Here is a 16,972-nt window from a genome sequence, read left to right as displayed (position 1 = left end):
CCATTAGACAAGACAGGCTTAAATAAATTCTTGGTCAAAATATTGCCTAACCGATCCATAGATTTAATAAATGGAATCCTCACAACATTCTTCAATACTACACCCTCACAAAATGGCAGTAAACTTCAACGCGCTTTGTCTTTATAAAATACTGGATCACGAGACAAGCTTGTTCAGGGCATTATGCTTCCCTATGACTACTTATCTTGTGCACATAGGATGAATAACCCACATGTAAATATTATGTAGGTTTTATTCTTGGAATAGGATAAAACCTTAGTGAAAATAGGGACATTGACATTTCCTAGTGACAGAGGGAGAATAGCATAGAATGCTCTTTAGGAGAGGGTGAACGTTCATCAATCATTGTAAACTTCAATAGCAGTAAACATGTTTAGCCTACTTGCCTCCCTGACTAAACACACATTACCTACAAAAATGTGATTAATGAATTGCATTACTTTAGGGTATATCGCATGATTGATGTTTTCATTCATGTATGTTTACTGCTTCCACTTCATTTGTACTCTAAGGTCATGAACTTATTCATTAATTTGCAATTTGCTTTCGGCTAACTAGTTAAACTTGTGTGCTACAACTAGTGTTGCATGGCCTTTCCCAATGTGTGAAGTACTTAGCTCGTGATAATTGATGTCAGAGCTTGGTTAATTGCTTTGTGATTCAATTGCCTTCAAATTGTGGGATTGTGTGAAGCGTTAGTAGGAGAACCATGTTGCACATTAATATAGAGGGAATTGATGGAGCACATGCTGAAATTGTCAATCATGATGCATAGAGATGGCCTAACTCATGGAACATGTTGATTTATTGCAGAGATCCCAAGGGAAGATTTTCATGGTACAGTATAAACGCTACAACACAAGATAGGTCTGAGGAATTCCGATTAAACAGCGTTAGAATGTGGGAGAACAAGGGTGCCATAGCCTAGGACGTATGGCGGTGCCCAAATGCTAAAGGTTGGAGAACTTCTTATGGAGCAAACTTTCCTACAATTACAACCGACTCAAAGAGGCAAAGAAATCCATGGGTACTATAGACTTGAGTGGAGATGAGTTGTGGTGGCATACCAAGTATGATAAGATTCAGAACAATTAATGTTTAATTGATACTTAAGCAGACTTGAAGAAAGGTTGAAAGCCTAATTCTTTCTTGAGAATGTTGGGTACAATGCTCAGTGCAAACTACAAGATCTCAAGCACACCACTAAAAGAGAGTGTGCAAGTTCTCTCTTTGATGTTGGATATACAGGGTACGTCATAGAAAGATAAACTATTTTACTTCCTCGGGGGTTTAAAATTATGGGCAAGGGTAAAACTTCATTTACAAAGAGTTCAAGACTTTTCGAACAAGTTTCTATGGAAAGCTTAACTAACTCTGCTGAAGAGAGTTCCACTAAGCCTAAGGAAAGTGGCTCATCCGGTGAAAATAACCTAAAGTTTTTCGACAAGGGCAAACCCAAAAGTGGGGCAATCAACACCAAGACATCAAATTTAATGGAAGCATCCTTATCTCAGTCTTTCAACATATCTGGTGGTAAGGGTCCTGTGTCTAGACCCTCACAAATCATCAATCAATGCCTAACATTGTGGAGGGGTTACAAGGACAAGATAAGGATTAGGAGGAAACCTTGAGGATGGGTGCACGATTACTCAATGCATTGGAGAGGCAGAGGAAAGAACCCAAACTTGGACAAGCTTAAGGATTCATGTGTGTGGGTCTGCAAATCAATGGGAAAAGCACTGTGGATATTAGGGCTACCTATAATTTCGCTTCGCACAGGAAATGCAAAGACTCAACTTGAAGTTGGAAAAGGACTTAGGACACATAAAAGTGGTTAACTCTCCAGCCCAAAGTACATTAGGAGTAGCCAAGCAAGTGAATATGAAGCTTGCGAAGTAGGCAAGGCAAGCAAATTCCATAGGCATTCCAATGGATGATTTCCATGTGGTACTTGGAATGGAATCCTTATGGGACGCTACAACTATCCCGATTTTGTTTGCTAGTTCCCTTTGCCTGATAGGAGATCACTCTTGGATGGTGCAAGTTGTGGCAAAGAAAGAAGACAACGAGAAATTCTTCCCAGTCATATTACTCAAAAAAGGATTGAAAAGAGGAGAACCAACTTGTATAGCCTTGTTAGAGGTGGACAGAGGTGTAGGACAAAAAGCACATGCCTACTCGCATCCAACATGTGTTAGAGGAGTACAAATGAATAAGCTATCGCACAACTTGCCTTCGCAACAAGGTGCGGAGCATGAGATCAATTGTTACTAGGGTGAAGCCTCCTAACCAAACGGTGCCTCTAGAGTTCGCACAATTAAGGATGCAACTTAATGAGTTATTGGAAGAGTTATATACTTCCTTCCAAAGCACCATCCCAAGCAATTGTGTTGTTTCAGAGGAAACATGATGGTACCCGTGGATGTTGGATTACCACGCGCTTAACAAAGTGACAATGCGCAACAAGTAGTATCCCACTCCACAGATTGTTGTTCGATCAAGTCATGCCAAGACCTTCACCAAAGTCAAGCTACTATCAAGTGAGTATAACGAAAGGTGATGAGTCCAAGACAACTTGCATGGCTTAAAGGGCCTATGAATGCTTGGTAATTTGTTCAAGTTGACGAATGCTCCAATGAATTTCTCGCTAATCAGGTGTTTCATGACTACCTCAACAAGTTTGTCATAATACACCTCAATCACATTATTGTCTATAATTCCATTTTCAAGGAACAAGAGCATCTAATAAAAGTATTAATGAAGTAGAACAACCTTTATGTGAAGAAAGAGAACTTCTCTTTTTCTCGGAAGAGTATTAAATTCCTTATTATGTGGTTGACAAGGTCGTATCTGGATGGATATAAAGACGGTGAGGCTTTTCAAGATAGAAGATCCCAATGGAAATCAAGAAGCTGCACACCTTCTTGAACTCGCTAATTTCAATTACAAGTTCATTAAGGGGTACTCGAGGAGGACTGCCACGTTAACCAAATTGCTAAAGGGTTATGGGTGGAACTGGGAGCAAGAGTGCTAAGGAACCTTCAATGACTTGAAGGAAGCTAGAGGGATCCAATACTTGCTCTCCAAACATTATGAAACCTACACCAAATGCATCAAACTATGCTCTCAGTGGAGTCTATTACAAGCATCCAACTGCATATAAGAGCAGTAAGCTTAATAAAGTTGAGAAGAAGTACAAAGCTCAAGAGAAGGAGATGCTGGCAGTGATTCATTGTCTATGAGCGAGGTGGCATTACTTGCTTGGGTCTAAATTCATAGTGAAAATGAATAACTCAGTGGTCAGCCATTTCTTTACATGGCCTACTGTCACGGTCCGATTATTTTCACACCCCTGTGAAGGGCCGTGCAGCACTAGCTAAAGCACTCTTGCTTAACTAGCCAGCCTATCGTTTACCAACATTCATCCACGAAGCACTTTCATTAACATTCATTCAAATAGCAGCGGAAACCGTAATCAATTCATGAAAGTCGTGGCAAGCGCAGTAAACATTGAAGCAAACGTAATTCATTAACAACACCTTCGTTGACATGGTGTGTTTAGCGAGGGAGGCAAGTAGGTTAAACACGTTGACAATAGCTAGTCAGTTTTACAATGACTAATGAACACTCACCCTCCCCTAAAGAAGTTTTTATGTAATTATCATTCTGACACTAGGAAACATCAAAGTGACCGAGGAGTCATACTGCCTTATTTGGCATACAAAGACACTACTAGCAGAAAATAACCCTACACTAGTATTTACATGATGGAAACCCATCCCAAGCACACGAGATAAGTGGTCACAGGCAAGCATAATGCAATGAACAAGCTTAACTCGTGACATTCTCCCCCACTTATGCGGTCGACGTCCTCATAGACTTTTTGCGGTAGGTACACTTCAAACTTGTCCACGAACGGTTGAATATCTTCCGCAGAAATCCAGCTGATTTCTATGTCATCAAGGCATTTCCACTTCACTAGGAACTTCTGCTGCTTCTTCCTTGAGGATATGAACTTTCTGTCTGCAAGGATCTCTTCAACGTCATGTATGTCAGGTTGCACTATCTTCAACTCTGCTCTGTTGTACTGACTTCTGCTCAAGTCATTGGTGTTGGCGTTGAACGGCTTGAGGTAGCTGACATGAAACTGTAGTCTTCTCCCCTTATCAGCCCACTTCTTCATCTGCTCAGAAGTTTTCTCCAGATAGGCTTGGGCAAACTCTGCATTTTGTCTCCCTTCACTGGTGAAGACGTATGCCCTAGGACTCTTTCATCTGTACGGCTCGCCCACTGTGTGAGGTAACAGCAGCAGCTGGCCTGTAACAAGCTCAAAAGGGCTCTTGTTGGTTGTTAAGCGCCTTTAGGTGTTGCCACAGAACGGAGCCACATCAAGTAGTTGCACGCCATTCTCCTGGTTGTCTTTGACAAAATGGCACAAGTACTCATCTAGCAGCTCTCTCAATCTCTTCATCTATCCGTCTGTCTGTCGGTGAGAACTCAAAGAGATGTCAATATGTGACCTGAATATCCTGAAAAATTCTTTCAAGAAGTTGTCAGTGAACATTAAGTCTCGGTCACAAATAATAACTTGGGGAACACCCCAATGTTTCACAACAATCACAAGGAACAATTGTGTCGTCTCCTCTGCCAAACAGTACTTTGGTACGGCCATGAAAGTACCATACTTCTTCCGCTCCCCCTTGTCTTGTTGGCAAGTGAGACAAGTTTTGGTATAATCAACCACATCATCCCACGTGTGCGGCCAATAATACCTTCCCAGTAGTCCTGTCATTGGAGTCATTCCCCGCGAGTACCCCTCAACGAACTTCTTGCAGTATTTAGTAAGGCCAAGAAAGGAACGCAACTCCTTCACTGTCGTGGGGATCTTCCGTTCTTGAATCATCCTTACCTTCTCCATACCCCTTGGATACGACCTTGTTCAACCACTTGACCAAAGAATTTGTTGCTCCACTAAGCGAAAGAACACTTCTCTTTCTTCACATCCAAACTGTTTCCCCTCAGCCTGTCAAACACCTTCCGTAGATGCTCTTCATGTTTCCTTTGAAACAACACCGATGCTCTCAACGGTGTTTTGGAAGGGCAAACACATCCTGCTTCCAATTCATCAAGTTGTTCCCCCAACTCTACTATCTCTTGAGGCGCAATCCGACATGGCCCTTTAGTAGGTGGTTTCACTCCTGATAACAACTCAATCTCTTGCTCCACAGTCCGTTGTGAAGGCAAATTGTGAGATAGCTTATCCGGCAACACCTCCTTATCCTCATCCAACACCGCTTGGATGGTCGTAGGCTCCAGCTCTTGGCCTACTTCTTTGTCTACCAACACCGTGGCTAGACGTGTCTGCTCACCCTGACCCAATCCCTCATTGAGTTGTATGGCTAAAAGGGACTTCCCGTCGTCTCCTTTCGTTGCAACGACTTGCACCATGCACGAGTGATCTCCCATCAAACACAGGGAACCAGTCGAAGGCATCAACACTGCCCTCGTCCCCCTTAGGAACTCCATTCCTAAAATGATTGGAAAGTCATCCAATGGCATCGCTGTGAAATTCGCATGACCTTCCCACTGTCCAAGCTTCACAGTAACTTGCTTGGCTACTCCGAGAGTAGGCTGGGCTACAGAATTAATTGCTTTCATGCGTCCTGTATCCTTCACTAAGGATAAGTTGAGTCTCCAAGCTTCCGGTTGCAAAACAAAGTGATGGGTAGCCCCGGTATCCACCATAGTGCGGGTGCTCTTCCCATTGATTCTCAAGTCCACAAACATTAACCCTTTTGCTCGTGTAACTTTTGTTGTTTTTTCCTACTTTTCCAATGCGCTCACTAGCCGCACTGAACCCACCCTCGGGGCATCATCCTCTTCCTCCTCGCTTTCCACCCCTTTTCCCGAAGTAGAAGCTTGTAAGGTATTGAGTAATCTCTTGTGTTGACACTCACTTATTTTGTGAGATCCACCACACAAGTAGCATGAAATTTTACTCTTCCCCTTTCCATTGGGTGTGTTGAATCCTTGAGACGATGAAGCTTCCTTCAAGGTTAATGATTTAGAGTCGACTCCCCCACTATTGGGTTTGCCATTCTGAAAGACTTTCCACTGTTTCTCTCTCCGCCAAACCGTTTGGACGAAGCAGTATCATCACCAACGCAGTCAGTCAAGCGTTCTGCAGCAGCTTGTGCAGTAGACAACTCTTGAACCCTTGGCCTATGAAGTTCAGTTCTTGCCCACGGTTTCATCCCCTTTAGAAAATAGAACAACTTGTCCTTCTCCGACATATCCCGAATATCCAACATCAAATCAGAAAATTGTTTCACGTATTCCCTGATCGAACCAATATGCTTGAGGTCTCTCGGCTTTTTCCTTGCATTGTACTCAACATTCTCAGGAAAGAATTGGGCCTTGAGCTCTCTTTTCAAGTCTGCCCAATTATCAATTACACAATTTCCATTTTCAATGTCATTGTACTTAGCACGCCACCACAGTTTGGCGTCACCAACCAAGTACATGGTTGCAGTATCCACTTTCACCTGTTCTGAGGTCATCCTCACAGCGCGAAAATATTGTTCCATATCAAACAAAAAGTTCTCTAACGCCTTAGCATCACGGGCACCCCCATATGTCCAGGGTTCAGGTACCTTGGTCTTACTAACTCCCGAAGTGTTGGAGTTCCCCATAACAAGAACCATCAGATTCACCTTTGCATCCAGATTAGCCATCTGCGACTGCAAAGTTTCAATTGCATGGCGAAAGTCCTCTGACATGTCGCCTATCAAACCTACTTGATGTTTTTGTGATCCCATCACTTCATCAACAAGTTCTCTCATCTGGGCCACCTCCGCGGCAATAGTGTTGGTTGTTGTCTCAACCTGTGCTTCCAGCACGCTAATCCTCTCAGCAGTGTTTGGTGCCATGGTCACTTACCAAAGCTTTCCAAATCCAACAACGAAGGCAATCAAATTCACGTAGCAACTCAACCTTGGGCTCTCACCAAGTGTCACCGACATGGCTGTGATACAAAATGTCACAGTCCGATTATTTTCACACCCTTGTGAAGGACCGTGTGGCGCTAGCTAAAGCACTCTTGCTTAACTAGCCAGCCTATCGTTTACCAACATTCATCCACGAAACACTTTCATTAACATTCATTCAAATAGCAGCGGAACCTGTAATCAATTCATGAAAGCCATGGCAAGCAAGCAGTAAACATTGAAGCAAACGTAATTCATTAACACCACCTTCGTTGACATGGTGTGTTTAGTGAGGGAGGCAAGTAGGCTAAACACGTTGACAATAGCTAGTCAGTTTTACAATGACTGATGAACACTCACCCTCCCCTAAAGAAGTTTTTATGTAATTATCATCCTGGCACTAGGAAACATCAAAGTGACCGAAGAGTCATACTGCCTTATTTGGCATACAAAGACACTACTAGCAGAAAATAACCCTACACTAGCATTTACATGATGGAAACCCATCCCAAGCACACGAGATAAGCAGTCACAGGCAAGCACAATGCCCTGAACAAGCTTAGCTTGTGACACCTACGTTATCCCCCAAGCGCCTGTTAGAAAGAATTCCTAATGAGTTTGATTTCTCCTTCCAGTACATGGCAAGGCAAATGAACCAAGTCATACGTGCACTTAGAACAAAGGCCAAGCTTGGGGTTTTATAACTCACAAGTCACTTAATTGTACGTAGAGCTACCACAATGACCACGACAATAAGAGTGCAGTAGTGCACTAAAGAGAGCCTTGCCAATGTTTCGCTTGCCCAAAACCTCATCAAGTTGGACAAGGGCAAAGTGCACCAATGCACGTTACAGGATGGTTTACTATCGGATTTTTGTTCCTTGAGCTAGTGATCTGAGGAAGACATTGTTCTATGTGTCAAGATACTATGTGGATAGGACACCTAGGATGGCATTATACTTTGGCATTGTTGAAGCAGAGTTATTACTAGCCATTTATGCGTGATGAGGTGATTGAGTTGAAGTTATGGTTGAGCGAAAGAAGAGTGCAATTGTAGGGTTTTTAGGGCCTCTTTAAGTACCAAAGAGACCGTGGGAGAGTGTCTCACTAGACTTCATTACCAATTTCCCTATAGACATGGATATAGGGTCTATACTTAAGGGTATTGACAAGTTTTTGGAGTACAATATGAAACAGCACTAAGTACTACTTACTAGGAGACAACACAACTGTTTTTGAAACATGTTCGGAGTATTAGGGTGTTTCCTAAGACATCTCAATGACCAAGACACAATACTTCGAGAAACTTTTGCACAAAAATTTTTTAGAATCCTCAATTCATAGCTTGATATCTCTTCAAGATAACTCCCACAGAAAAATGGACAAACGGAGAGATTTATTGGACTACTAAAGAAGAACTTGGCCATTTCATTGTAGTCAACTAATTGGGTGCAGCTACTCAACATCGTTTGGTTATGTTTCAATGCTCAAAAGAGCTCAACCACCAACATAGGTCCTTTTGAGCTCGTTACAGGCTAGTAATCATTGTTTCCCCACACAATGGATGAGTCGTATAGAGGAAAGAGTACATCTCCATCAATGAATGGAAACAAAATGCAAAGATTGCTTAATCCTACGAGGAGAAAGCTTCAAGAAGTAGGGGCATATCAAAATAGAAGACCGTTAAAGTTCAACATGGGTGACTTCAAGCTTGTGAAGGCATGAAGCTCCAGTTAGAACAGATCAAGTCACTATAGGGTCAGGATAAAGGATCAGTCCCCATCTTCCTAAAGTCACCTTCTTCTTACAAGGTTGATCATTCAACTTGGATGAAGGTGCACCCTGTGTTTCACATTCCTTAAGCCATTACTCACCAAAACTCAAGAACAAAGTCGAAGTCAATCAATCAAAGACCTTGCACCCTGATAGACAAGGCGTTGAAGAGATCTGCAACAGAGACTTCACATCATTGAGGTGAAAATAGCACGAATTCTCAATGAAGTGGAAATGCCTTAAAAGTTATTAGCATCAAAGTCTATGAGAATGTTGAATTTGTAAGTGGGGGCGAATATCATGAGCCAAACTTGTTCAGCGCATTATGCTTGCTTGACAACTTGTCTTGTGCATATGGGGTGGGTAATCATCTTGTAAATGCTAGTGTAATTTATTTTTTAGTAGGATGATGCCTTAAAGAAATAAGGAGTATGACTCCCCCATATGTTTCCTCCTGCTAGAGTAAGATTTGCATCAAATGTTCTTTAGGAGAGGGTGAGTGTTCATCAATCATTGCATCTTACTAGCTTCTTTTCAAATATGTTTAGCCTAGTGCCTTCCTTTGCTAAACACACAGTTCCTATGGAGGTGTGATTAATGAATGCGTTGCTTTACGATTTACTGCATAACTCATGTTTACTTTCATTTTTGCGTAGCATTTCCGCTTCATTTATATTTAATGGTTTCAGTGAAACTATGGTTTGGTTTTGGCTTACTAGCTCAGCTTGCCTGCAACAACTAGTGTGTCACAACCTTTCACAAGGTGTGAAATGTTTGGCCTATGAAGAATTGGGTTGCCAGCAACATAAATAGCATATTGATTATCAAAATGTGTATCTTATGAGTTTCATTACAAAAAAGACCATCTCTAACATAAGAGACTTTAACCACATAAGCTTAATCACAAAAATAAGCCAATGCTCAATATTCTACTTAAGAATTTGATCTTGCTACAATAATTTGTTTCTTTCTATGCCAAGTAAAAGGATTACATCCCACAAATGTACAACATCAAATAGTACACCTTCAATCATTGAGAGAGCCAACCAAATCTACACTAGAGTATCCAACGATCTCATAGCTTTAACTACATTAAACTTCTACCATGAGAACCTTTAAGATACAGTAGAATTCTACAAATAGCATCCCAACATGGCTATTTAGGACTTTTTATATAAATAACTCACCACCCTCACAGCGTAGAATATGTCAGGTCGACTAACAGTCAAGTTAATCAACTTGCCAACCAAAGCCATCAACATTTGTCTTCAAAGACTGATCCAACATCCCTGGACAACTTCATGCTGAATCTATAGGAGTATCGGTTTAGCTCCTAGCACACCATTCTCACTTACAAGTCCAATGTACATTTTTGTTGAGGTACATTCAATATTTTGTTACACCATACAATACCAACGTCACAGAAGTAATAGAAGAGTACCCAAGTCCTTGATTTGAAATTTTGCTTCAAGACCATCTAAATCTAGCTTTCATCACTACTAGTGAAAATGACATCAACATAAACTACTACATTAGTAGCATTACCACATCTATCCCATCTTTGTGGAAACAACCAAATGATCAAAGTAGGACTAGACAAAACCAAATGTAGAGACCATCAAACTAAATTTGTCAAACCAAGCTCGAGGAGACTATTTAAGATCTCAAATGTCTTTATGCAACCTATAAAGCTTACAATCCTCCCCTTAAGAAACATAGATAGGAGGTTCTCCATGTATGCTTCTTTCTACAACTCTCCACACAAGAAGGCATTATTCACATTGTATAAGGGCCAACCAAAATTAGCTTCCAATGATATCAATGCATGAATAGAAATTAGTCAAGAAACTAGAGGGAAGGTCTCAAAATAATCAGTACCATATGAGTTGGTGTACTCCTTGGTGACCAATTGAGACAGTTATTTACTGGCCTAAAGGCAACAACACCCAACCAACACCTTGTTAGGAGGAACATTAACCAAGTCCCATGTCCCTCGAGTAAAAACATTCATTTCTACATCCATTGCATGTTTCCATCCACACAAGGCAAAAGAATGCATCGGACGAAAGTGAAGAATAAAACTTATGAGCAATAGGAGAAGCAACTAGGGATGCAGAGCAAATGTTCAAGTTCCTTTTCGATGATTAATTGGAAAATTCAAATCAGGCTTGTATGGATCTCAAAAACAAGAAGTCAGAACAGTGAAGGGCAAAAAATGCAGTTGCAAAGTAGTAGTGAGGTCCATACCTACTTTCCATCATTCATAAACCCTCACTTGTTTCTCTAGGTCAATAAGTGAAAGCTTTTTTCCAAAGGGGTTCAAGTAGAATAAGGAGAATCAACACGCAATGGGGCACTCAAAACTGTTGAAGGACTCAAAACATATTCATCTGAAGAGAACTCGGCCCTAAAGAAATAAGGTCTCTTTTAGAAAGGGCAAGATCTACATTAATATATTTCCTGCAAATGTGGGGATAATAACATCTATATCATTTTTGAGTTCTTGGGCACCCAACAAAATACATTTAACAAAACAAGGAGAGAACTTATGGTAGCTAGTATGTAAAACTTGTGCATCTAAAAACATGAGGCATGGTAGAGAACATGGATGTTTCTGCGTACACTTTACTTAAGGGAATTTGTCCCTTTAGAACACTCGAGCATCCTGTTAAGCAGAAAATAAGTTGTAGGAAGAGCATTGGTCCAAAGGGTTTTATGAGGCATATGAAAGAGTAGAGAGTGTGCTATGTCAAGTGTCTATTTTTCCGCTTAGGGGGATGTACACATGATGATTGATGAATACTGCCTTTACCCAAGCAAAAAGACTAAAGCTCATTTTAAACAAATCCAAGTGCATTATCAAACTTAAAATTTTGAATAATTATGTCAAATTGAGTTTCTAGTTCAAGGTAGAATAAATTAAATTCAGGCTTATCTTTTAACATATAGATCAAGGTCATATGTGAAAAACATCCACAAATGACACAAAATATTGATGACGAATCAAATTCTTGACTCTACATGAACCCTAAACATCTAAATGAATAAGAAAAAACAAAAGTTTACAATAAGATTGGACCCTAGACAGAAAAATGTCCTTATATGCTTCCCTAGTTAAGCGCAAAACACTCAAAACGAGAAACATACTTGAATATGAGAAAAACTTGTTATGTAGTTGATCCGTAGGAACATCATGAGTAGAAATTGAAGATGCTATATGACAAAGACTAGATCTATCGCCGCCACCATCAATATAGTATAGGCAGTCCTTCTTAAGCCCTCTATTAATCCTCTTCATCTAATCTTGAATAACACAATGAGAAGGAAAGAAGGTCACAAAACAATTATGAGATTTAGTTAACTGACTACCTAATAACAGGTTCAAGGGAAATTTAGACATACAACACAGAGGAAAGAGGAACAGAAGGAAATGCAAGAATATTGCCATAACAAGAAACTAGTGCAACCAAACCATCAGCAAAACAAACTTTAGACTATAAACTAGTAGATATCAAGGGCTAAATAAATTATGATTACCTATTATATGGGAAGAGCCACCAGAATCGATAGCCCATGGTGAGGAGGATGACAAGGCCAGAAACCTGACTCTCCTTCTTTTTTCTTTCTTCTTTTTTTTTTATTTTTTTTGTTAAGCAAGACCTAACACAATGTGAATGAGTCATAATAGTACTAGACGTAGAACACTCAGTTTGGAGTTGTTGACCCATACAGACAAGATTGTTACACACAATAGGTGATGTAAACTCCCCAATGAAATGGCCAATTGCACTTGAAGTGTCAATAATAGAATCAATGCAAAAGACTTTATTAGCTCAGGTTGGTTTTCCCTGTGGCAATCCCAACAATAATCAACAGTAAAATTGTCCTTGCCACAATGTCAGCAAATGCAAAAATCGCCACAACAAGCTACAGATTCTGATACACTACCTTCACCATCACCGCCATCCAAACCTCATCATTGTCCTACAACACTTCCCTAATCACCACATGCTAACAATGGTTAGATTATCGCGGGAAGAAGCTTGAGAAGAAGAATGAGAACCACCTTCAATGATTCATTTGATTCTTGCATATGATTTGTTCATGGATGGTATGGATTCACCTGCAAGAATTTGATAGCAGGTGGGTTGAAACTCAGAACACCTAGACACAAATTTAAGCCAATATCCCAATATGTTGCCTCTTAATCATCTTAACGTTGGAACTAACTTGTTGATAGACGCCAAATTCCCCCCACATACCATACAGAGTGTTATAATACTCTCTAATGAGTCTGCCTTCTTGGTCATATTTTAGGAACTGCTCCTATAGCTAATATATATATATAAACGAGTTTGACTTTTATCTAGTGAGAAGCTTTCATCAAGATCATCCCATGCAGCCTTGGCTGTTCAAAAACATCTGTTTGCAGCAATTCATGGATCCATGCTATTTCACAACGACACGAGCAATACATATCATGTTCTATCCAATATTCATAATCCTTAGAGTCTAGAAATGGAGGAGAATGCAGCAGATATTTGCATGTCCCTTTTGCATTAGTATACTCATGCACTACATGAGACCACATCAGATAGTTGAAGGATCCAAGCAATTTAATGACTATGATCTATACATTAACAGTATCAGCCAAAGCTGACTCAGCAGACACCATCACTAGGCGTGAGTGCAGGGAAGAACAGGAAATAGAATCATCGAAAACCAATCGTAACCAACCAGAAACTATTACAATGTTGCAAGCAAGGTCTTAAATTTTGATTTTGACTCAAATTTCGAAGCTCCAAAAGTACGAAAATTTCTATGGAAATTTTGATTTCGATTTGAAAAAATAACGGAAATCAGTAGTAAAGCATGGAATTTTTTATGAAACTTTAGAAATGGTTAATAGACATAATAATGTAAGTCGTTGAACTAATATATTACAAGTTAAATACATCTATCTTGTGTAAGAGGTGGAAAAGTTGTAATACAATATGTCTATCAAACATATTTGTAAGATAATGCGCATTAAACATATTTAGTTAATACAAATGAAATTCATAAATCATTTAAATATTATTTATTATACATATAATGATAATTTAGACATGAATGGTTAAATAAAATGTTGTTGTACTTTTATTTTTTTATATAATTTCAAAAGCCCTTATAATATCTTTTGTTTCGAAAAAAAAAATTAATAAAGAGAAATTTCAATTCACTCCTAAATCTCTAATTAGAATTCCGAGGAAATTTCATTTGATAGTTAAAATTTCGACAAGTTTCGCTAAGATTTCTAGATTTCGACTAGTTTCGGATGATTTGTAGAAATTTCAACAGAAATTACGTAAGACGGAAATTGACAGCCATTTCGATTTTGAGGGTGATGGAAACCAGAATTTCGATGGAAATTTCAACAATTTTGTGGGAATTTAAGACCATGGCTGCAAGCAATCAATCATGAACACATGAAGCATCAAAACAGCATCTTCATGCCACAACCTGGAGCATCAGAATAGCAACAGCAGCATACCAAGAACAGAGTACCCTCGACTTTTGTTAGACTATTAGGTTGTGGGCCAACAATGTATATCAAGCTTTAACACCCCCCCAAACGTGCAGTCCGACAACATGCGGAAAGAGAAACACACAATAAATAACACCCATGATAGGGAACACAATAATTTTTTTTAACACCACACAATAAACGCAGGCAACAAGACTAGAACCCGGGACCTCCTGGTAACCAGCTCTGACACCATGTTAGACTACCACTTTACCTAAAAGCTTAAGCAATTAGGTTATGGGCCAACAATGTATATCAAGCTTTAACAACTTCACATCAGCAAACCACCACGAACACACCAGCATTAAACCAAGGATGCTGCACAGCGTAACCAAGAGAGAGAATGCCCCTAAACTACTAGCAAACAAAACAGAAAATCAGATTGGACAACTGATTAGAGGCAAAAGAAAACAAAACATGGACTGTCCAAAATCAACTCAAAAAATCAGATTTAAAGGAGATTCTCTGATATATTGTTGGAAGGTTGAAGAGAAGAAAAGAAGAAGAAGAAGAGAAGAAAAGAAGATGTAAGAGTCAGGCAGCAGTTTCCTGGAGCATACATACTGCTCCAGGTTTGCCCTCTTATATATTAATGATACATGAAAGACAAAAATGCCCCCACTCACACCACATAATTACTAAAATAGCATATTAAAAGAAAGGTATGGTTACTAGCATTTACAACTTCATTTAGGTGCTAACTGTAAAAAGTGGAATGTATGATAAGTACAACCCTTAAAGAACCATTTGCAAAAATTTAAATTCAAGGAACTAAAATAACGTCGTCCTGAAACATTGAGGATGTAATGATCGTGCCAACTTAAAAAATAAAGGTTCTATTAAGTAAGAATTAACAATCTTACAATCGTTACGACACTTAATTTTGATTTTTCCATTAAAAAATGAGTCCACAAAGAATCTTCATTAGAAGTCAAAGAACCAGTTCAAAAATCAATGAAATGCTACCTGGTTAAAGAATGGCCAAGATTCCATATTTTGGGCCCTAAGTGTATCCACGTTGATAGCTTGATAGTTTACTCTAGATCTCAAGAACTTCGGTCTCTGCAACAATGTTACTTCATGAGTCAATTGAAAATATCAAAAGAAAGAGCAGAATAGTATAATGTTTCCTGTTTGCCTTTTTCTCTAACAAATGATACAGTGCACATATGCAAAGAAAAGAAAATAGAAGTATTTTGAGACTCGTGAAAAGAAGAAAATGAGAGAGCAACTCAAAATCGGCTCCGTTACTTATTATGTCAAAAGATGAAAGAACTAAACTATAAGATATTCCTAACTATAAATACTCCTAACCTAAAACATTAAAACTCCCTCAGGTACGAAAAATATCATTATCATGGTCAGCTAATGACACATTAAAAAACATGAATATTCCATGCTTTACTACTACTTTCCGTTATTTTTTCAAATCGAGATTGAAACTAACATCGAAATCAAAATTTCCGTCGAAATTTCCATACTTTTGGAGCTTTGAAATTTGAGTCAAAATCGAAATTTAAGACCTTGGGTACAACCCATGTACAAGAGAAGAAAAACTACAAAGAAATAGAATCTGAAAAATCAATTGCAGACTGAACATTGACAAAATACAGCCTATTAAACCAAATAAAAAAAGGTTTTGAGCCATCTATTCCTTAACACTGTAAGAGAAGTTTTCAAAACTTCAATAGCCCTCCTATTTCTCTCCTCCAGACGGTCCAAAAAATTATCAAGATGGATCAGCTATGGATATTTCTCCCAGATGTATCTGTCTTAACAGCCCTCAAATTCCACAATTAACAATACCTGCTGTGCCACCCAGATAATCCCCATCATACACAAGGGCGCAATCCCAAATGTCCCATGATCAGTCACATAAAATAAGAAGATGCTGCACACACTCACCCCTTTTTCATACATAACATCTACAAAGTACTAATGATAATAATTCCCTTATTCTGCTGGTTACTAGTCAAGATCCTTTCCCAAGAAGCATCACATGCAAAAAAAAAAAAAGTAAAAAAGAACAACTCTAAAGAGAACACTGCCTTCCAAATTGCCTTTAATGGAAAATTGTTCCTATATTACTCTCTGTTGATGACAGATCCAAAAAATATAACATCAAGACATTTCCATCTTACACCATTCCCATCCTGCCCCATCAGAATTATCCCTTACAAGCTGACAAGAAACTTACCAGAGCTGTCCAGCTCCCAATCCTGGGCCCTTTTTGGAAATTGACTATTCCACACCACCGTAATCTCTACATCATCAGGACAAAAACTCAACAAAGCATGCCTATTCAAGCCAACCGATTCTTTAGAGGCATTTCTTCACACCAGCAATCATGCCACAAGGAAAGAGCATCTCCCTTGTTCACCTCAAATGTAACCCATCAAGTGTTGCCTCCCACCCTTTCTTTTGTATTCTTCCACAAATCTACCCCATAAGGACTCCTCATTTTCTGAGTAATCAACCTGATACTGCAAAAAATAAGCAGACCAGTATGGATGGGATCTCTCTGATTGGGTGCTTGAACTGGGTTCCCGATCAGCAACATGCAAAAGGAAACTTTATTTAAACCATGCAATTATCAATGATTAAGTAAAATGCAATTATCCAGCAA

At 39.3% G+C, this 16,972-nt stretch overlaps 1 protein-coding gene across 7 annotated transcripts in view; it reads right to left on the bottom strand.

The window, feature by feature from the left end:
* LOC131163783 (probable plastid-lipid-associated protein 4, chloroplastic) overlaps positions 1-16,972 on the bottom strand; it is an 87,779-nt gene that overhangs the window by 31,648 nt on the left and 39,159 nt on the right. For 5 of the 7 annotated variants that reach the window (XR_009139119.1, XM_058120524.1, XM_058120523.1 and 2 more), the window contains one exon: positions 15,313-15,408. The exons of the other annotated variants lie outside the window; for them this stretch is intronic. Coding sequence is in view for 4 of the 5 variants with exons in the window: in XM_058120524.1 (XP_057976507.1) it covers positions 15,313-15,408 (96 nt within the window). In the remaining variant the exon portion in view is untranslated. The remainder of the gene's footprint in view (positions 1-15,312; positions 15,409-16,972) is intronic. 7 annotated transcript variants of the gene reach the window in all.

Source organism: Malania oleifera, chromosome 9 (genome assembly GCF_029873635.1).
Source record: "Malania oleifera isolate guangnan ecotype guangnan chromosome 9, ASM2987363v1, whole genome shotgun sequence".
Classification (NCBI taxonomy): Eukaryota; Viridiplantae; Streptophyta; class Magnoliopsida; order Santalales; family Ximeniaceae; genus Malania; species Malania oleifera.
This window is presented reverse-complemented; position numbering and strand designations above follow the sequence as displayed.